Here is a 17,584-nt window from a genome sequence, read left to right on the forward strand (position 1 = left end):
GTATGCCTGTAGAAAAAGGATCTCGGGGTTGTATGTAGTGACATACATACATGTACCCTGAAAATAAAGTTTACTTTGAACTTTGATAGAAAAATATCAAGCAAAGTATTTTTAAAGTGATAAGTTTTTTTTTGTAAAAGAGTTGCTGGGAGCCCTTGTTAACTTCATGATTTGTGCACATGCAGGGATGGCATATGATATGAAAGACAGATAAGTATGCTAATATCTACTGCAAGAATAATAATGATGATTCAGGGTTGTATAGTGTCTCAGCAAGAAGAACGTTGCTGAGATACAAACAGGTCCTGTTGAGACAGCATCTGGAATATTATGTTCAGGTCTATTCTCTCAACTTGTGGAAAGATATCCTTGTGAAAGCGTAGATAAATGCAATGTGCAGTGTGCATATAATAAAAGCCGGGACCTCAACATTTAAAGTAAATATAAAACAACATACACGAAGACACCAAAATGTTGTAAAACCTACTATTGAAAGCTTTGGAAAGTAAGTTGCAATGAAGACATTATTGTGCAGATCCAAAGGGAAAGAGATAGGTTACAAGAACAGACAAAAATCTGGAAAGATTGAAAGTAATGTCAGAGAACGTGAAATGCCTATTTTTACAAGAAGTATAAAAGGCACATTCTGTAAGAATTTGCAGAACTCAGGTGCAGAGGGATTTGATTCCTAGGGTATGATTCTCAGAAGGCAGGCACAGCACGTAATTAGGAAAGATAACAGAATATCACTGTTTATTGTGAGAGGAACTGATTAGAAAAGAAAGGTTGTTATGCTTGGGTTATATCAGTGAGACCACATACAGAGTACTGAATTGAGTTCTGGACTCTTTACTTAAGGAAGAATATTAATACATTGGAACCAGTTCAGAGGATTTAACTACAGTTTTACCCAGAATATTTGGTTTTGCAAAATGAAGCATGACTTAATAGAAACGCAAGATCTTACGGGATCTTGACAAATGGATATGGATATAAAGTTTTTTCTTATGAATCTGAAAAATGGTTTAAAAATAAAAGGATTTAAAAAATTGTTTAAAAGTAAGGTGTCATCAATTTAAGACAAGGATGAGAAAACAATTCTTTGTTCAGGTGATTTGAATCTTTGGAATGCTCTTTCTCAAAGAGTATTGGAAACAATCTGTGCTGTCTTTACGACAGTTATTTAGTTTATAATATTTTCGCTTAGTAATTCATTCAATAGTATTTTCTAGTTAGAATTATAAGTGTTTAAAGTGTATTCATTGCATGTAAAATATATCGGCATGCGATGACGTCACATCCGGTTTCGCCGCGTCTTGTGGGAAAACACCGGTTTGAAATTAGCGCGAGGGTGGGGGCTTTCCACGAGGCTCACCTGAGCACAAGCAGTTTTGCAGGCATGAGAAATCACAGTGAGAGCAACGCTGTAAGTTAATAGATAATCGATATATTGAACTAAGATATTAATGCTGATCCTGTTAGAGGTAACGACGGTAGATAATGTTTATGCTTTCGTTAGTTAAAGAGTCGCGGATAGTTTGCATGGAAGTGTATTTAAAGTAGTCAATGGAGCAGGTAACCTCTCCCTGTATACTGCACCTTAGTGTAATGTAGTTATAGTCACCTTTGCAAGTATTTACACTTGAAATGTGATATTAAGGAAGGAACAAATACTGTATCAATCTTGTATTGTTTTATCAACAGTTTTCACCATATGTTAATGTGAAGAGTGAACAGTAAATGGTTAATCTTACTGCGATCTGGTTTGCATTGGCTGTGGTTTATCCGGACGTTAAATTCGGCGTTTCGTTACACCCGAAGGAGAACGTGACAGTGAAAAAGCGGCATTATCAGGTGTTTCAAGTGCTGCAATGTCAGCTCAATCCAGCATCAAGTCGACGCCGCCCAGCGACAAGGGCAGTAAACCGACATCAAGTAAGCCCACCCAGGCGTTATCAGGTGTTCCAAGTGCTGCAATGTCAGCTCGATCCGGGATCAAGTCGATGGCGCCCAGCGACAAGGGCAGTAGAACGACATCAAGTAAGTCCACACAGGCAAGAGCCAAGGCAGAAGCCGCCAAGGTGCGACTGCATTACGCCAAACAAGAGGCAGTTTTGAAAATGAAACTGGCCACCAAAGAAGCCGAAAGGGCCGCCAGACAAAGAGAAGAGGCTGCCAGAGAAGCCGAAATCCAGAAAGAAAGGGCCGCCAAAGAAGCCGAAATCCAGAAAGAAAGGGCCGCCAAAGAAGCCGAAATCCAGAAAGAAAGGGCTGCCAGAGAAGCCGAAATCCAGAAAGAAGAGGCTGCCAGACAAAGAGAAGAGGCTGCCAGACAAAGAGAACAGGCCGCCAGAGAAGCCGAAACCCAGTTGGAAATGACAAAAATATCGACAGAGTTGCATGTGCTGCAGCTAGAAGGAGAAGGAGAAGCTGCCAGGGTGGAAGCAGAGTACATAGAAGAAGCTGAAGGGTCGCGTGATCTGACCGAAACAAGCTCTGCTTTGGAAAGGACCAGACTGGAACGCACGAGCGACTATGTACAATATCAAGCAGACAGGCAGGCTCGTCTCCCCTCTCCATACCTATTCGATAACTTCCCCAGCTACGAGGAAGAGAATTTACCCTCGCGGCCCCGCGATGAAGTCAAGAATGAAAGAGCTGACAACCGATATACTTTGACACCAAAGTTACAAAGTTCGATGCGAAGAGACGCGGAGGTTGAATCCAGGATGGCAAATTCCATGAGAAACGTGCGTTCTCAGTCATATGGGCGCCAACGTACTTCTCCAGCCCGCATGCCGCTTGCAGCCGATCCCACGCTGCAGTATTTAGCACGACGGGATCTCGTCACTTCGGGACTGTACCAGTTTAACGATAAACCCGAAAATTACCGTGCTTGGCTCTCCACATTCACCAACGTGATTGACGGGGTCCAGCTCAGTGCAACCCAAAGGTTGGACCTTATGGCGAAATGGCTGGGGAAAGAATCACGCGACCAGGTGAGACGCATGCGTTCAGTGTACATCAACAAACCTGAGCTAGCCTTAAGCGAAGCGTGGGAGAGACTTTGGGAGAGATATGGGTCCCCCGACATTATTGAAGGGGCGCTATATCGACGTCTGGAAAACTTTCCTAAGGTGTCAGCCAAAGATCACTTTAAGTTAAGAGAATTCGGAGATTTACTCATGGAGATCCAAGGCGCCAAAGAAGATGGCTATTCAGCTGGTCTAGTATTCCTAGATACTCCATCCGGGATTAGACCAATTGTGGACAAACTTCCATTTGGGCTGCAGGACAAGTGGCTGACTGTTGCCTCAGAGTACAAGGAAGACCACGATGGTCGATTTCCTCCCTTTGAGCTCCTCACTAGGTTTGTGTGCAAGGAGGCGAAGAGGCGAAACGACCCTAGCCTTGTAGGTCCAGGAAGCAGTTCGATTTACACCAAGCCAGGCAGATCCGTTTCGAATGTTTTCAACATTGATAAACCCGTGTCAGTGCTCAAGACCGAAGCCCTTATGACTAACAACGACCCTGGCAAGTATTGTCCATTGCATAACAAACCTCACCCCCTGAAAGCGTGCAGAATGTTTAGGGAAAAACCCCTTGAAGAGAGGACGGCTCTTCTCAAGGAGGAAAGAATATGTTTTAGATGCTGTTCCTCAACCTCTCACCTCGCCAGAGAGTGTACGATCGCCGTGAAGTGTCCGGAATGTGGCAGCCCAGATCACGTCGAGGCCATGCATCCCGACCTGTCACCACAAACCGAGAGCGCTCCTTCACCCCCACAACAGGACGGCGGGGAGGGAGAGGCTCACTCTAGGTCAATAGCTGTCAGCACGAACTGTACAGAAGTTTGCGGTCAAGCTCAGTCAAGTCGTTCTTGCTCCAAGATCTGCCTCACTAAGGTGTACCCTAAAGGAGCCAAAGACAAGGCCATCAAAGCCTATGTGATTCTGGACGATCAGAGCAATCGTTCACTAGTCAGTCCAGAGTTCTTTAAATTGTTCAACATTGAGAGTGAGCGGTTCCCATACTACCTCAAAACTTGCTCAGGCAACATGAAAACCCAAGGAAGGAAGGCAGAAGGCATCCAGATCGAGTCCCTGGATGGTAAAGTCGTCATCTGTCTCCCTCCGCTCTTAGAGTGCAATGAAATCATGAATAACCGCGCTGGGATCCCGACACCAAGTGCGGTGCTACACCAGCCGCATCTCCACCACATCGCCAAACACATCCCAGAACTGGATCCGAAAGCGGAAATACTCCTGCTATTAGGAAGAGATGTTATCCAGGTACACAAGGTTAGGCAGCAGATCAATGGACCACTCAACGCCCCCTTCGCGCAACGTCTGGATCTGGGCTGGGTGGTGATAGGAGAAGTGTGTCTCGGTGACGTACACAAACCGATGGTTAACACACTCAAGACCAATGTGCTAGAGAGTGGCCGCCATTCAATCTTTCGACCCTGCCCGAGTGTCCCGTGCATCAAGGAAGCACAACAAGGCGTTAACAAGCGCGAGGCAAGCGACGAGTCGCTGGGCCAGTCGGTCTTCGCTCTGACGAAGTATGACAACAAACTTGCACAATCAGCTCAAGATACCATTTCTTTAAAAACCAAAGACACCAAGGTCTTCAGAGATGAAGCAAATAATGGGGTTGCCCCATTGTCAATCAGAGAACCATGCCAGCGCTCACCAGATAACAAAGAGCAGGCAGTCAAACGGTTCACGTCCTTACGGAAAACCCGGAAAAGGGAACCTGAGATACAGCAACGCACCCGATTGGCCCACGAGGTACTGTGCACCCTAATGGCAGAGGTCACAGCCATTATAAACGCACAATCATTCCTACCTGTGTCTTCTGACCCAGAAAACCCCTTTATACTTTCGCCATCAACGCTCCTTACGCAGAAGGCAGGAGCACCTCCTCCACCAGGAGACTTTTCAGACAGGGATCTGTACACAAAGCAATGGAGACAAGTCCAGGCTCTGGCAAATCAGTTCTGGTCCCGCTGGAGACAGAAATATCTACACTCGTTGCAACAGAGACGAAAGTGGGCAGAACCCCGCAGGAATCTTCAAGTTGGAGACTTAGTCCTGCTCAGGGACAAGCAAGCCACCCGCAACAGCTGGCCAACGGCCAGAATCACTGCTACATTCCCTATCGAGGATGGACATGTCAGGAAGATCGAATTGAAGACTACCGACCAAGGCGATGTGAAAATTTACCAAAGGCCAGTTACAGAAGTTATTCTACTTCTACCCAATGACTGATTAAGAGACTAAGTTTTGTACTCTGCTCATTGTGACCTTACGAAGGTCAAGCGGGGAGTGTGCTGTCTTTACGACAGTTATTTAGTTTATAATATTTTCGCTTAGTAATTCATTCAATAGTATTTTCTAGTTAGAATTATAAGTGTTTAAAGTGTATTCATTGCATGTAAAATATATCGGCATGCGATGACGTCACATCCGGTTTCGCCGCGTCTTGTGGGAAAACACCGGTTTGAAATTAGCGCGAGGGTGGGGGCTTTCCACGAGGCTCACCTGAGCACAAGCAGTTTTGCAGGCATGAGAAATCACAGTGAGAGCAACGCTGTAAGTTAATAGATAATCGATATATTGAACTAAGATATTAATGCTGATCCTGTTAGAGGTAACGACGGTAGATAATGTTTATGCTTTCGTTAGTTAAAGAGTCGCGGATAGTTTGCATGGAAGTGTATTTAAAGTAGTCAATGGAGCAGGTAACCTCTCCCTGTATACTGCACCTTAGTGTAATGTAGTTATAGTCACCTTTGCAAGTATTTACACTTGAAATGTGATATTAAGGAAGGAACAAATACTGTATCAATCTTGTATTGTTTTATCAACAGTTTTCACCATATGTTAATGTGAAGAGTGAACAGTAAATGGTTAATCTTACTGCGATCTGGTTTGCATTGGCTGTGGTTTATCCGGACGTTAAATTCGGCGTTTCGTTACACCCGAAGGAGAACGTGACACAATCTTTAATGCATAGTTGATCAAGTCTTGACAAGCAAGGGAGTGAATTAACTATTATCAGGGCAGATGGGAATGTAGAGCTAAGATTCCAATCTGATTAGCAATGATTTTAGTGAATAGCCAAAGCTTGAAGGACCAAGTTGCACATGGCTATTCCAGCTCCTAATTTGTATGCTTATATGCTTATGTTCTCTGAAGGAGGCCATGGAGTCTACACCAGCTCTCAGAGACTCTCCCACTCATATTTCCTTGAAATCCACTCTTACACAGGCCTATGAACTGCCCTAGGATTCTTCTATTACCCTACTAAACAGCTCGTCATGAGGACGTACAAGGAAACTGCAGCACAAGGAAGAGGTCACAGCCACAATGTGCAAATTTCATTCAGTATGAGAGAACAGGATCAAGCCTGGTGCTGTGAGTCAGCAGCACTAATTGCTGTGTCACTATGCTATGCCAACTCAAGTTTGGCCAGTATGTGAAGATGCAGTTCTGTTCATAAATGTCTAAACTGCAACAAGACTAAACTAATTAGAGGCAAACACAAGGAAATCTACAGATGCTGGAAATTCAAACAACACACACAAAATGCTGGTGGAACACAGCAGGCCAGGCAGCATCTATAGGGAGAAACGCTGTCGACGTTTCGGGCTGAGACCCTTCGTCAGGACTAACCGAATCCTTTTGCCTGGACTGCTGTGTTCCACCAGCATTTTGTGTGTGCTGTTTAAACTAATCAGAAGCATTATTTCTATGTTGCATTTATTACATAATATTTTAATGTATTTTATGTTTTGCAGTTTCCAAAATTCTAGCTCATTTGATCACAACTTCCATTTCCACAATCTTCTGGAAGTACAGTGCTATTGAATATATTTATAATAGATACTACAATTGATGAAACTGATAGTTCTGCAAATTAGAAAACTCAGACACAATTAAGTACCAGCAAAATTAAATCCAAGGCAACAGATGGCATAATAATACAATAGATGCCCAAATAGTGCAAAGTGTACAAAGCAAAATAGTACTAATTGACAAGAGATAAATTTGTGAATGATTCACAGATGTATTTTGACAGACCACTCATTATGTGAACTAGCTATCAATTATAGCACTGCCAAATAATGAAATCTGACGATTTATTAATCAAATAAGTACTCCAAAATAAAACTATTCTCATTCGTTAAAAAAAAGCTTCTGAACATTCAGGCAATTTCAATTAATATGTTCCTGCACTTCTTAAGTAATATCAGGTCCCTCACTTATCCCCAACCATATTTAGATATTCCTGGTTTAAGTCTGAGAAGCAATTTACTCCTTGGATGAGCAAGAGAAGAAAGGAAAGGATTTTCAATTCTTTTACTCTGAACTGCTTTATAGCTAAAATAATTTTGAAATGTCCTATCTATTTTATTGTGCACATCTGAAAAATAAGTATGTGAAGGAACCCCAGGCAACAACTGTGCATCTGATTTTAATTTGAATGAAGGATGAAACAAAGGGGTTGGCTCTCACAGGACCCACTAGTACCTGGCATTCTTCCCTCACCAGGGGTCACACTTAGTCTACGTCCACACTACACCGGATAAATCCGTAACCGAAGCTTTTTCTCTTCGTTTTTACCCTCTGTCCACACTAAAACTGAATTTTCATCCCCTGAAACCAGAGCTTTTCAGAAATACTCTCTAGGGTGTGTAATTTTGAAAATGCTGCTTGGGCAGATCAGTGTGGACAGGGTAACCAGAGAAATCTGAAAACGCTGTCAGACGGCAATGCACCATTTCATTATTTTCTTGAATGCAACCTAACAACTTCAGAACAGATGGCAACGAGACTGAAGCCAGAAAAGTTAGAAATGTACTCACCAAATACTTTGACCCATAACTTACTGATAAGTATACTCCCTTTGCCCTGTTTTCTGTCCTTGCTCGTATGAAGGAGGTTTACCTATTTATGCAAGTACTTCTCTCACAATAGATGTGTAACAGCCTAATGTAACATTGTATGGAAATACAAGATAATACTGATGCAGACATGTTTTACACATTTAACAAGGTGCTTTATTAACGCAACAGAGTTAGTCAGTTTTTCAATGTTCGTTGTCAGCCGGGCCATACTGTCTGTGAACTCACTGTCAGTTGCCTCCATACGCCCCAGTATTTGTTTTTTTTTAATCTTTAAGTCCTCCTGCGCGAGAGCCAACAGAGGCCCGTCATTTAAGTTTTTCTAGTCTGTAAATGAACAAACACACACTGTCTTTCACAGTGAGATTCAACAACAAATATGTCGCCTGTTTTCAGTAGATATGTCCTGCACATGCGCAGGAGGAGGAGATTCGCAGAAATATCCGTTTCAATGTGGACAGAGCTATTTTAAAAAACTCCTAGTGTGGACGCCTATTGTTTTTACGCGAAACCGGCATTTTCAAAATTATCTGGTCTAGAGTGGACGTAGCCTTAGCTTTTGTTACTGTGCAGCTCCATTACACTCCTGTAACGGGTGAAGTAGGCTGCAAGTGGTGACCGAACATAAACTGCAGGGACTAGGGCCCCACCCAGAATCTGCCCTGAAGGTTTCCCCAGAAAGTCTTTCCCATTGTCCTTAAATACCTGAGGCTCAGAGATGCTAAAACAGTTCAAAATACTTTAGTAAATAGATAAATCTAAGAGCTGTAAATAATTCATTCAAAGCACCATTCAAAGTCAATTACATAATTTTAAAAGTTAAAATAAATTTTTAAAAAAACAAAAGTAAAAGAAAGCAAACTACTTAACTCCTTACTTGGGTGGAGTCTGAGGGCAGATATTATGAACTTCTGGCCTCTTTGTGAATCCAGTGCTAGGGGATAATTCCACATTTCAACCATGTGGTCCAAAACCTGCTAACACATGATATGCACCTAGATGCCTATTTTCTAAGGACCTGCTGGATAGCTATCTGCATAATGCAATAATCCCCATGCCTGATATTAAGAGCACCAGAGCTAAGCCAACTATTATGCAAGGTACTGCCTTTTACTGAGCTGCTCAGCATGGTACAATGCCAAAGTATTGTGATCACTGAGCAACACAGCTTTTCATATTGGTTTAAAAATAAAGCTGACATTTATAAGTCATCTGCCCCAGCACATCCTTAAGTTGTGTTGGTTGTTAACACAAATATATTCACTCTGTTTTGATGTACATGTTATAAATAAATGAATCTGAATCATTGTGTATAAAGCTGAGTAAAACACTCTTTTAAAAATAATCTTAATATTTAGTTTGCAATCTTAAGATAATAGTTCACACCAGCAATGATACACAACATTGAAGTGATTTCTTACAATAGACTGCATCCCAAGTCAATACAGCATTTCTACATTCAGAATCATTTAAATAAACAACACAAAATTAGATGATTCAGTGCATATTTAGAGTCTTTAAGAGACAAAGTTAGGGTTCTACCATCACCAACATTGAAGGCAGAGAGTTCATACCCACGACACTCCACTCACTACATCATTATGTATGACATACATAAGGCATATTCCACGATTGCTGCTAATCCAGCTGGTCTGACAAGTAAGCAGCAGCATGGCAACAGGACTCAAGTCCTGGCATCAGGCAGGACAGAGAGTAACGAGGCTCTCTCTTCACTTGAATCAATTATAGTCCTAGGACAAGGTTTACAGATGCGCTACCCCAGAAGTTCCATGATCATGTCTCAATTCTGCTCTACACTGCCTGCTTTTGTGATTGACTAGGGACAGGGCAGTCATCAAATCAATCACTGATTTAAATACTGTTGGATAAATGATTTGATGGGTGCACAAAAAGGAGTAAGATGGAATTCTCTTCCCTTTGTTGAGCTTTTCTTGGTGAAGAACAGGTCAAATGAAGGGATAGGAAGAACACCATCCTCAGTCCTTAATCAATTCTTGATCTACTGCACTAATTTATACTCTATAGCCTATCTACTTCAACAATAATTTTTGTACAGCATTTCAAATTGTTCCTCTAAGGATTATGTTGGAATCACAGAAATAGCCATTAAGCACAATCAGCATGTCATCCAATGGGTGCAAAAGTTGCAAAAAGCCAAGGGCCTCCTTGGAAGTCATGTTCATACCAGGTCTCTGATATCTTTGCAACTGAATGTGTATATGCACATTCATTCCCATTTGCTACTAAAACTGACTTTGTGTAAATGAGAGTCCATGCCAGCTAAACACCTCACTGCCCTAACCAGCCTGCAGCACTGAAGTACATTTTATGAACAAGCGTGCATTATAAGCCACTGTACCAAAGCGGTTAGTGTGATGCTGTAACAGCTCAGAACGGGGGTCGGCAACCCGCGGCTCCGGAGCCACATGTGGCTCTTTTACGTCTGTGCTGCGGCTCCCTGTTGTTTTGGGAAATAATTGGTTGTGGCGACCCTTTTCCTGGCACATCCGAACCGGCTCACAATTAGATAGCCTACGGGGGTTTGCGAGCACAGAGCTTTGGAGCCTCTGCGCCATGGGGGGCAGGTTGAGGGAGGCTTAAAAGTGAGGCTGAAGATTTTGAATAAAGTTTTTTCCTTCGACTGCAGTTACCGACTCCGTGTCGTAATTTTAGCGCTGTGTGTAGCACACCGCTACATGGTCAGTATTTAATTAAAATGTATTTTATGTTAGTTTGTTAGTTTTTGAAATGTAAATCTAAATTTGAAGATTATGGTGATCTTGTACAATCTAAATAAGACGTTGTGGCGACCCATTTCCTGACACATCCGAACCGGCTCACAATTAGCCAGCGTTCAGGCTAAGGGAGATAGCCTACGGGGGTTTGTGAGTACGTGTCTTTTGCAGCATCCGAGCCCATGGGGGGCGGGTTGAGGGAGGCTTAAAAGCAAGGCTGTTTAGTTCGAATAAAGCTATCTTTGACTGCAGTTTACTGACTGCGTGTAGCACACCGCTACAACGTGTTTTTATCGCTGGCTGTCCAGAGGGGAGGTGCTGAAACGCTTTGTCGCGTGTCTGGAAGAAGTGAAAACTTTCCTGGGCAGCAAAGGGCTCACCTTTCCTGAGCTGGAACAGCCAGAGTGGCTGGAAAAGCTACACTTCATGGTAGACATGACAGCGCACCTGAACACGCTGAACACAGCTCTTCAACGGGGTAAGGACGTACAGCCCTGCACATGTTGGAGGATGTTTTGGCATTCGAGCGCAAGCTGACGTTGCTTGCCAGAGATTTACAGAAAGGCACATTGTCTCACTTCCCCAATTTGAGAGAGTTCAAACAAGGTCACGACATGATAAATTCGGAGTATTTACATTCTGCAAACATCGTTTGGGAAACGCTTCTGTGAGTTCAGAGAGGAAAAAAACACATTATCCTTCCCGGTCACTCCCCTAAGCATCGATCCATCCCTACTGAATACGACTGCATTGTCAGGTGTGAGTCAACCTGAACAAGGATGATAAATATTTTAATTGCCTATTATTTTACGTATATTCATATGTTTTCATTGTTCAGTGAAATAGTCCTTTTATTTTTCAGGTTGACAGCTGGCTGACGTTATTTTTGGTTTGCTGCTGGCGGACAATTTAAGTTCGGCATTTTTCATAAATACAAGAAGGACTCAAATAGACATTGAGTATTTTACTTAGAAGTAACCTTCAACCCAACGTCTTTTTTTCGGAGGTCAAAATGTTTTTGTTGCATGCAGAAATGTAATTTCGTTTTCTCTGCAGGAGTTCATCAATTTCATAAATGCAACACATTATAGTTTGTTTATACATAGCATAAAGGCAAAACAAAACGTTGTATGCAGTGTTATTTCATTTTAAATGTCAAACGGGTTTTGCGGTTCCCAGTGTTTTCTTTTCTGTGGGAAACGGGTCCAAGTGGCTCTTTCAGTGGTAAAGGTTGCTGACCCCTGGCTCAGAACATCGGAGTTCAGAGTTCACTTCTAGAGTTCTCTGTAAGAAAGTCTGTATGTCCTTCCCATGAAGCGCATTGGTTTATGCCAGGTGCCCTGCTTTCCTTCCACAGTCCCACTTCCTCCCAAAGATGTACCAGTTAGTATGTTAATTGATCATTGTAAACTGTCCTATGATCAGACTAGGGTTAACTTGGTGGGTTGCTAGGCAGTGTGACACAGTGATAAAGCAGTTAATGGAGGTGGAAAACTATCGTTCCAAAGTGATTAGTGGAAAACCTAGGAAGTAATGTGCAAGAACATGTTTAAAACTCAAATTGTAAAAACAAATACAGTGTGGGTCAAAGGACACAGAAAACAAAGCTCAAGGACCTCAGGAAGATACTTATGCTACAGCTTTGTTTTTGTATGAATATATTTCAAATAAATTAGTGCTAAAAGTTTTTTTAAAAGACACATTGGACATTTCAAGCAATACAAATGTCAGAGATGAACCCTGGATAAACATACTATGGTCTCAAATGTGATGGACAATGAGTGTTAAAACCGAAAGTTATCAGGACAGGCTCCTCTTTTTAGGTCAGCTCAGTCTAGGTCAGCACACTATCATTATTCCAAGTTTAAATTTAACGTAAAACTGGACTGACATGCACCAAAAGAGTACTGCATGTTGGAGACACTTTCTTAGACGGAGTAAGCAGATACCTGGGCTGCCTATTCTAATGGAACATTCCCATGAGACAAGTTAAAGAATGCTCCAATCCAAGGGTGGTGAACTTTTCTGACAGCATGTACCCAAATTGATGATAATCTTATTTAAAAAGTTCTTATTTCGTGCCAATGTAATTTTGACAAGTGATTATTGAATATTAATAAATTAGTAACATTATTATGGGCATTTTTTTTAGGAAAACTGATGATTCTTGTTGCTTGATTACTTGTATTCATTGTTTTACTATTAGTAAAAGTATAACAGAACCAGATTGAAGTAAACAAAGCATTTTAGAAAACCTGTTCAAAAATTAATATCAATCTTTAAAAAAAAATTGAAAAATAACATCATTTCTATATACTGCTGTCATTGTAACCATTAACTATCCAAATATTCATGTGCACACCAGGTCTGCGAGAATTTCAAAATATATCATCCAACATCACACCTTCTTGTAACCATCCAGCTGGTGCTAAGCCAGTGTGTGACATTTCGTGTGAAGACATCTCACTTCTCTCGGGATGTAAAATATCAATCGTTGCTTCATATGGCAAAAAAGATATTTATTGTGTATCTTTTTATTATGGGTGTGCTTAAAAATCAAGAGGTGGCACTGCCTACCACATACCAACAATATCTATACACTTCCCATAGGTTTTACTGTACTAACTGATGGCACTAACTATTTACTGAAAAGAATGATGTTAATATCATCAAATATTTCATGATGGTTTACAAGATGGGATGAAAAGCTTGGACTAAATTTTAGGGCTGTGGTAAACCACAGAGTTGCAGATGTAGGATATTAGGGAGCAAAGTTAATGGAGTGAGATTAGATAGAACAAGACGCTTGTGGAAAAGGTCTGATGAGGTGAGCCAGGACACTTTGATGATGGATTTTGTGAAAGACTTACAAACATACACAGAGATAAAGCTTCATGACGAAAATAAACGTGAGAATGGTAAGTTGTTTGTTCCGGAACTGAAGGAAATCGGTAAGGAGAAATATGATGAAAGAAATGGCTGGGTACAGTTGAAGATGGGAAGCTGGTCAGGACAGAATTGGAAGGGTTATATTTCACCAGTAGTTTTATTTCAGTATGTGAGAGTTTACTGTGAACAGTGTGGCTGCTGTATATGGCTATGAAACAATCAACAACGGTGCCTCACAACAATTCATAGTATGTGACTGCTTCAGGAAGACATGACATTATTGTAGTATGTATATCTTTTCCTTAAATTCCATTCAATGATTTTAATACTGGATTTTTAAACCCAGGGGAAAATCTTCCCAAATGAAAATGGTCAATATACCATCTTATTGTTGTTTGTTGTTCCTTTTCCTTGTGGTGCATTGGGCAGCACTTTATGCCATTTCTTTAGCATTTATCTCTTTTTTTACCAAGTCTAGTTGCTAGCTCGACATTCAACCCAACACAGATGGAAAGCGTACAAGGGGCCAGCCGGATTCAAACCTGGACCCATTCACCTTGAGCTCCAGAGCTGATTTCACTACACCACTGGCCATACTATGTTACAAGATGATAATTTAAAATAAAAATATTGAAATACCAACCGTATCAATACAACTACCTGTCATTTACAAAGGGACAACAATTCACATTACTGCTACTTTCACAGAAATCCATTAATTTGTTGTTTTGCCAAAATTGGAAACAAAATGTTATTGAGCATTACAAAAGCATTCCCTCAAAATGACACTAGAGTTCCAATAATTAACCTTTGAGAAAGTGCTGCTTCACAGACTGAATATGGAAAAACAACAACTAGTTGTTTCCATGCATTGAATTAATGAAGTATCAAGCCTAATTGCCACAGTACATAAACATGAATCAGACACATTATTACTCTGCATATTTGCACAGTGAATTTGAAGCAAATTCATATGCGGAAGGTGAAGGGGTCCGATCTGCAGCTGCCAGAGAAACATGGCCAAATTGATTTGAAATGATTTTTACTTGAGAAAGCTACTTTGAAAACTTCACTGGTAGTAACAAGGTTAGCCTCACGAGCACATAACAGTGGTGCTAATTTGTAAATTTAATTACAATATTTGATTGATTTTCTAGAATTCAAAGTAGTCACATTTTATCAAGTTGATTAAGAATATGGGAAAACTCCAATCATCCAGCATTCAATTGTTCTAAAGTGTTGATGGTTTTGCACCCCTCACAAGCTTTAGTTTGCTATGTTGCCTTTAAACATACTGTGGCCCTGCTTCCCTGCACTCCCTTTAAACTCTTTAGGGCTCCATTTTCAAACTCATTTTAAAGTGTCTGGTTTCTTTGGGAAAATTATTATACCACTATGTTACGTCTAAGAGGAGTTAATTACAAGTGTCCAAACGTTATTCCAAAAACACCCATGCATGTAAAAGGAGTAACATCCAAAAATCCAGAAAATCTTTTAGTCTGACACACAAGTCCCTAACGTTCTGAATTACCGGTCTGGAAGTACATGAGCTATAAACATTAAGCAGTCACCTATTTTTTTTTATAAACAATTCTCTCCTTCATCACTTGGCCTTTACAGTTTCCATAGGTACTCATTATAATCTCACTTAATGATCACTGTGCATCTGTCAGCTTCAAACAATATTGGCAGCTGATCTCCATTAAATATCTCAATCCTGAGGATACCATGCTCAGGACCCAAAAGGGCTGCTGAATACAGAATGGGACTGAGATCTACAACTGTACTTCTTTTGTTTATGTCTTGAAGAACACAATGAGCTTACTGTGTTCCTTCTTGTCACTGCAAGCAAGCTGCAGTCCTCAGGCTAAATATTAATGCTATTCTAAAGTATATAAAGAAAGCAGCTTCTCATTAAACTCCAAAAGTAATACTTTGTAAAAAGAAAACTTTAACCACTAGCAAAGCATAATTAAGCCAAATTTCACTCTTGTGACATTACCTACTAGCACAGGCCACTGGATGATTAGAAACCACAATGCAGTTGATCATTGTTCTTTGCTTAAGGGTCATTTATACCTCCTCCATAATTTCCACTCTCAGTGGTTGAAGCACAGTCACGTTTCACATCAGGGACACTAAATTACATTGTTTTGAAGTAAGTGGAAGAAAATAAGTTGTAAATATCCTTCCTTTTAGGAGTTTTTATTCATATACACAAAAAGCATGAAATAAAACACAAAATTCAACCGTTTGACCATAAAGTGAATTAGATATAAGGCGTGCATTTTCAAGACTATAGAATTGATAAAGATCCATAAAACACCTACCAATTTCCGTCTCTGCTCTGGAATCCCAGTTACATCGACTGGATTTCGCTCCAACACGTTCAAAAATTTCACCTCAGGAACAGCTATTGCACAGATCACATGGACCCACCTGGTGAGACAAAAGCAATTGCCAAATGTTGTTCACAGAAACCTTGGATTTAAAAACAAATCTGTTGGATTTTGTTGTTTATAGTGACAGGGATATTATTGTATCTGCAATCATTAAACTGGGTTTTCACTTTAAACAATGCAGATGCTGGAATCCCAAATAAACTATAGTAGTTCAATTCTGCTTTGTAGATTGTGATTTAGCAGTCTTCTCTAACTGAAATCAGTGAAATTACTGATATAGATGAGAAAAGAGTCAGTTAAGAATAAGTCCTTCTGACAAATAATGTAAACATGTAGCATCAGGCAAATCAAATTAATTTGTTACAGCAAACTAAGCCATAATTACTGCTTAGCAAATAGATGACCATAAGACAAATTCAATTTTAGCAAAGTGGATAATGACATTTTAAATAAAGTATATGCTGTTTCTCCTTCCATCTTAATCATATGATCTTGCTCCAATATTTATTAATGTTCTGTAAACATCTGACATGTTTATTATACATTATACTTCTCATTTCCTGGCTTGATGCAAGAAAACTTCAGTGCAATGACATCAGTTATCAGCTGAGAGACAAAGTTCAAAGTAAATTTATTATCAAAGTACATATATGTCACTATATACAAGCCTGAGAAACATTTACTTGCTGGCATTCTCAGTGAGTACAAAGAAACACAACAGGATCAATGAAAAACTGTACAGAAAAACAAACAACCAAGGTGCAAAAGACATAAACTGTAAACAAAAGAATAATAATAAGTAATAAATATTGAGAACATGAGTTGTTTGAAAATGAGCCCAGAGGTTGTGGGATCAGTTCTCTGTTGGGGTGAATGAAGTTATTGACTGGTTCAGGAGCGTGACATTGAACGAATAATAACCTTTTTTTAAACCGGTGGTTTGGCACATAAGGCTCCTGTATCTCCATCCTGATGGAAGCAGAGAGAAGACAGCATGGCTTGGATGGTGAGATTCTCGACGACAGACGCTGCTTTCCTGTGACAGTGTTCCTTGTAGATGTGCTCGATGCTGGGAAAGGCTTTGTCTGTGATGGACTGAGCTGTATCCACTGCTTTTTGTAGGCTTTTCCATTTGAAAGCATTGGTATTTTTATACTCAGACATAATGTAACCACTCAATATGCTCTCCATCATGCATCTGTAGAAGTTTGTCAGTTTTAGATGATGTGCTGAATCTTCGCAAGCTTCGAAGAAAGTAGGGGTGGTGCCGTACCTTCTTTGTAAAGGCATTTATATGCTGGACCCATGAAAGATCCTCTGAAATGATAAACACTGAGGAATTTAAAGTTACTGACCCTCTCCACCTCTGATTCTCTGATAAGGACTGACTCATGCACCTCTGGATTCTTCCTCCTCTAGTCAATAATCCTATTCTTGGTTTTGCTGATGTTGAGTAAGAGGTTGTTGCCATGGCTCCACTCAGCCAGATTTTAAATCTCCCTCCTGTATACTGATTCGTTATCACCTTTGATTCGGCTAGCAAATTTAAATGTAGCTTTGTAGCTCTACTTAACCTCACAGTTACATATAAAGTGCCTATTTACCCCCTTGGAAGTTTTCATGGT

General features: G+C 40.6%; 2 protein-coding genes across 3 annotated transcripts in view; one reads left to right on the top strand and one right to left on the bottom strand.

Annotated features, from left to right (window-relative positions):
- Positions 1-17,584, bottom strand: part of kdm4b (lysine (K)-specific demethylase 4B) — a 558,544-nt gene that overhangs the window by 96,025 nt on the left and 444,935 nt on the right. For both annotated transcript variants that reach the window (XM_059991637.1, XM_059991638.1), the window contains one exon: positions 15,888-15,996. In XM_059991637.1, coding sequence (XP_059847620.1) covers positions 15,888-15,996 — 109 coding nt within the window. The remainder of the gene's footprint in view (positions 1-15,887; positions 15,997-17,584) is intronic.
- On the top strand, positions 1,202-6,025 carry LOC132405823 (uncharacterized). Its single transcript, XM_059990818.1, has 2 exons — positions 1,202-1,426; positions 1,705-6,025. Exon 2 carries the CDS (start codon positions 1,872-1,874, stop codon positions 5,271-5,273), a length of 3,402 nt encoding a protein of 1,133 aa, XP_059846801.1. The 5' UTR covers positions 1,202-1,426; positions 1,705-1,871; the 3' UTR covers positions 5,274-6,025.

The sequence above is a fragment of the Hypanus sabinus genome, chromosome 16, assembly GCF_030144855.1.
Source record: "Hypanus sabinus isolate sHypSab1 chromosome 16, sHypSab1.hap1, whole genome shotgun sequence".
NCBI lineage: Eukaryota > Metazoa > Chordata > Chondrichthyes > Myliobatiformes > Dasyatidae > Hypanus > Hypanus sabinus.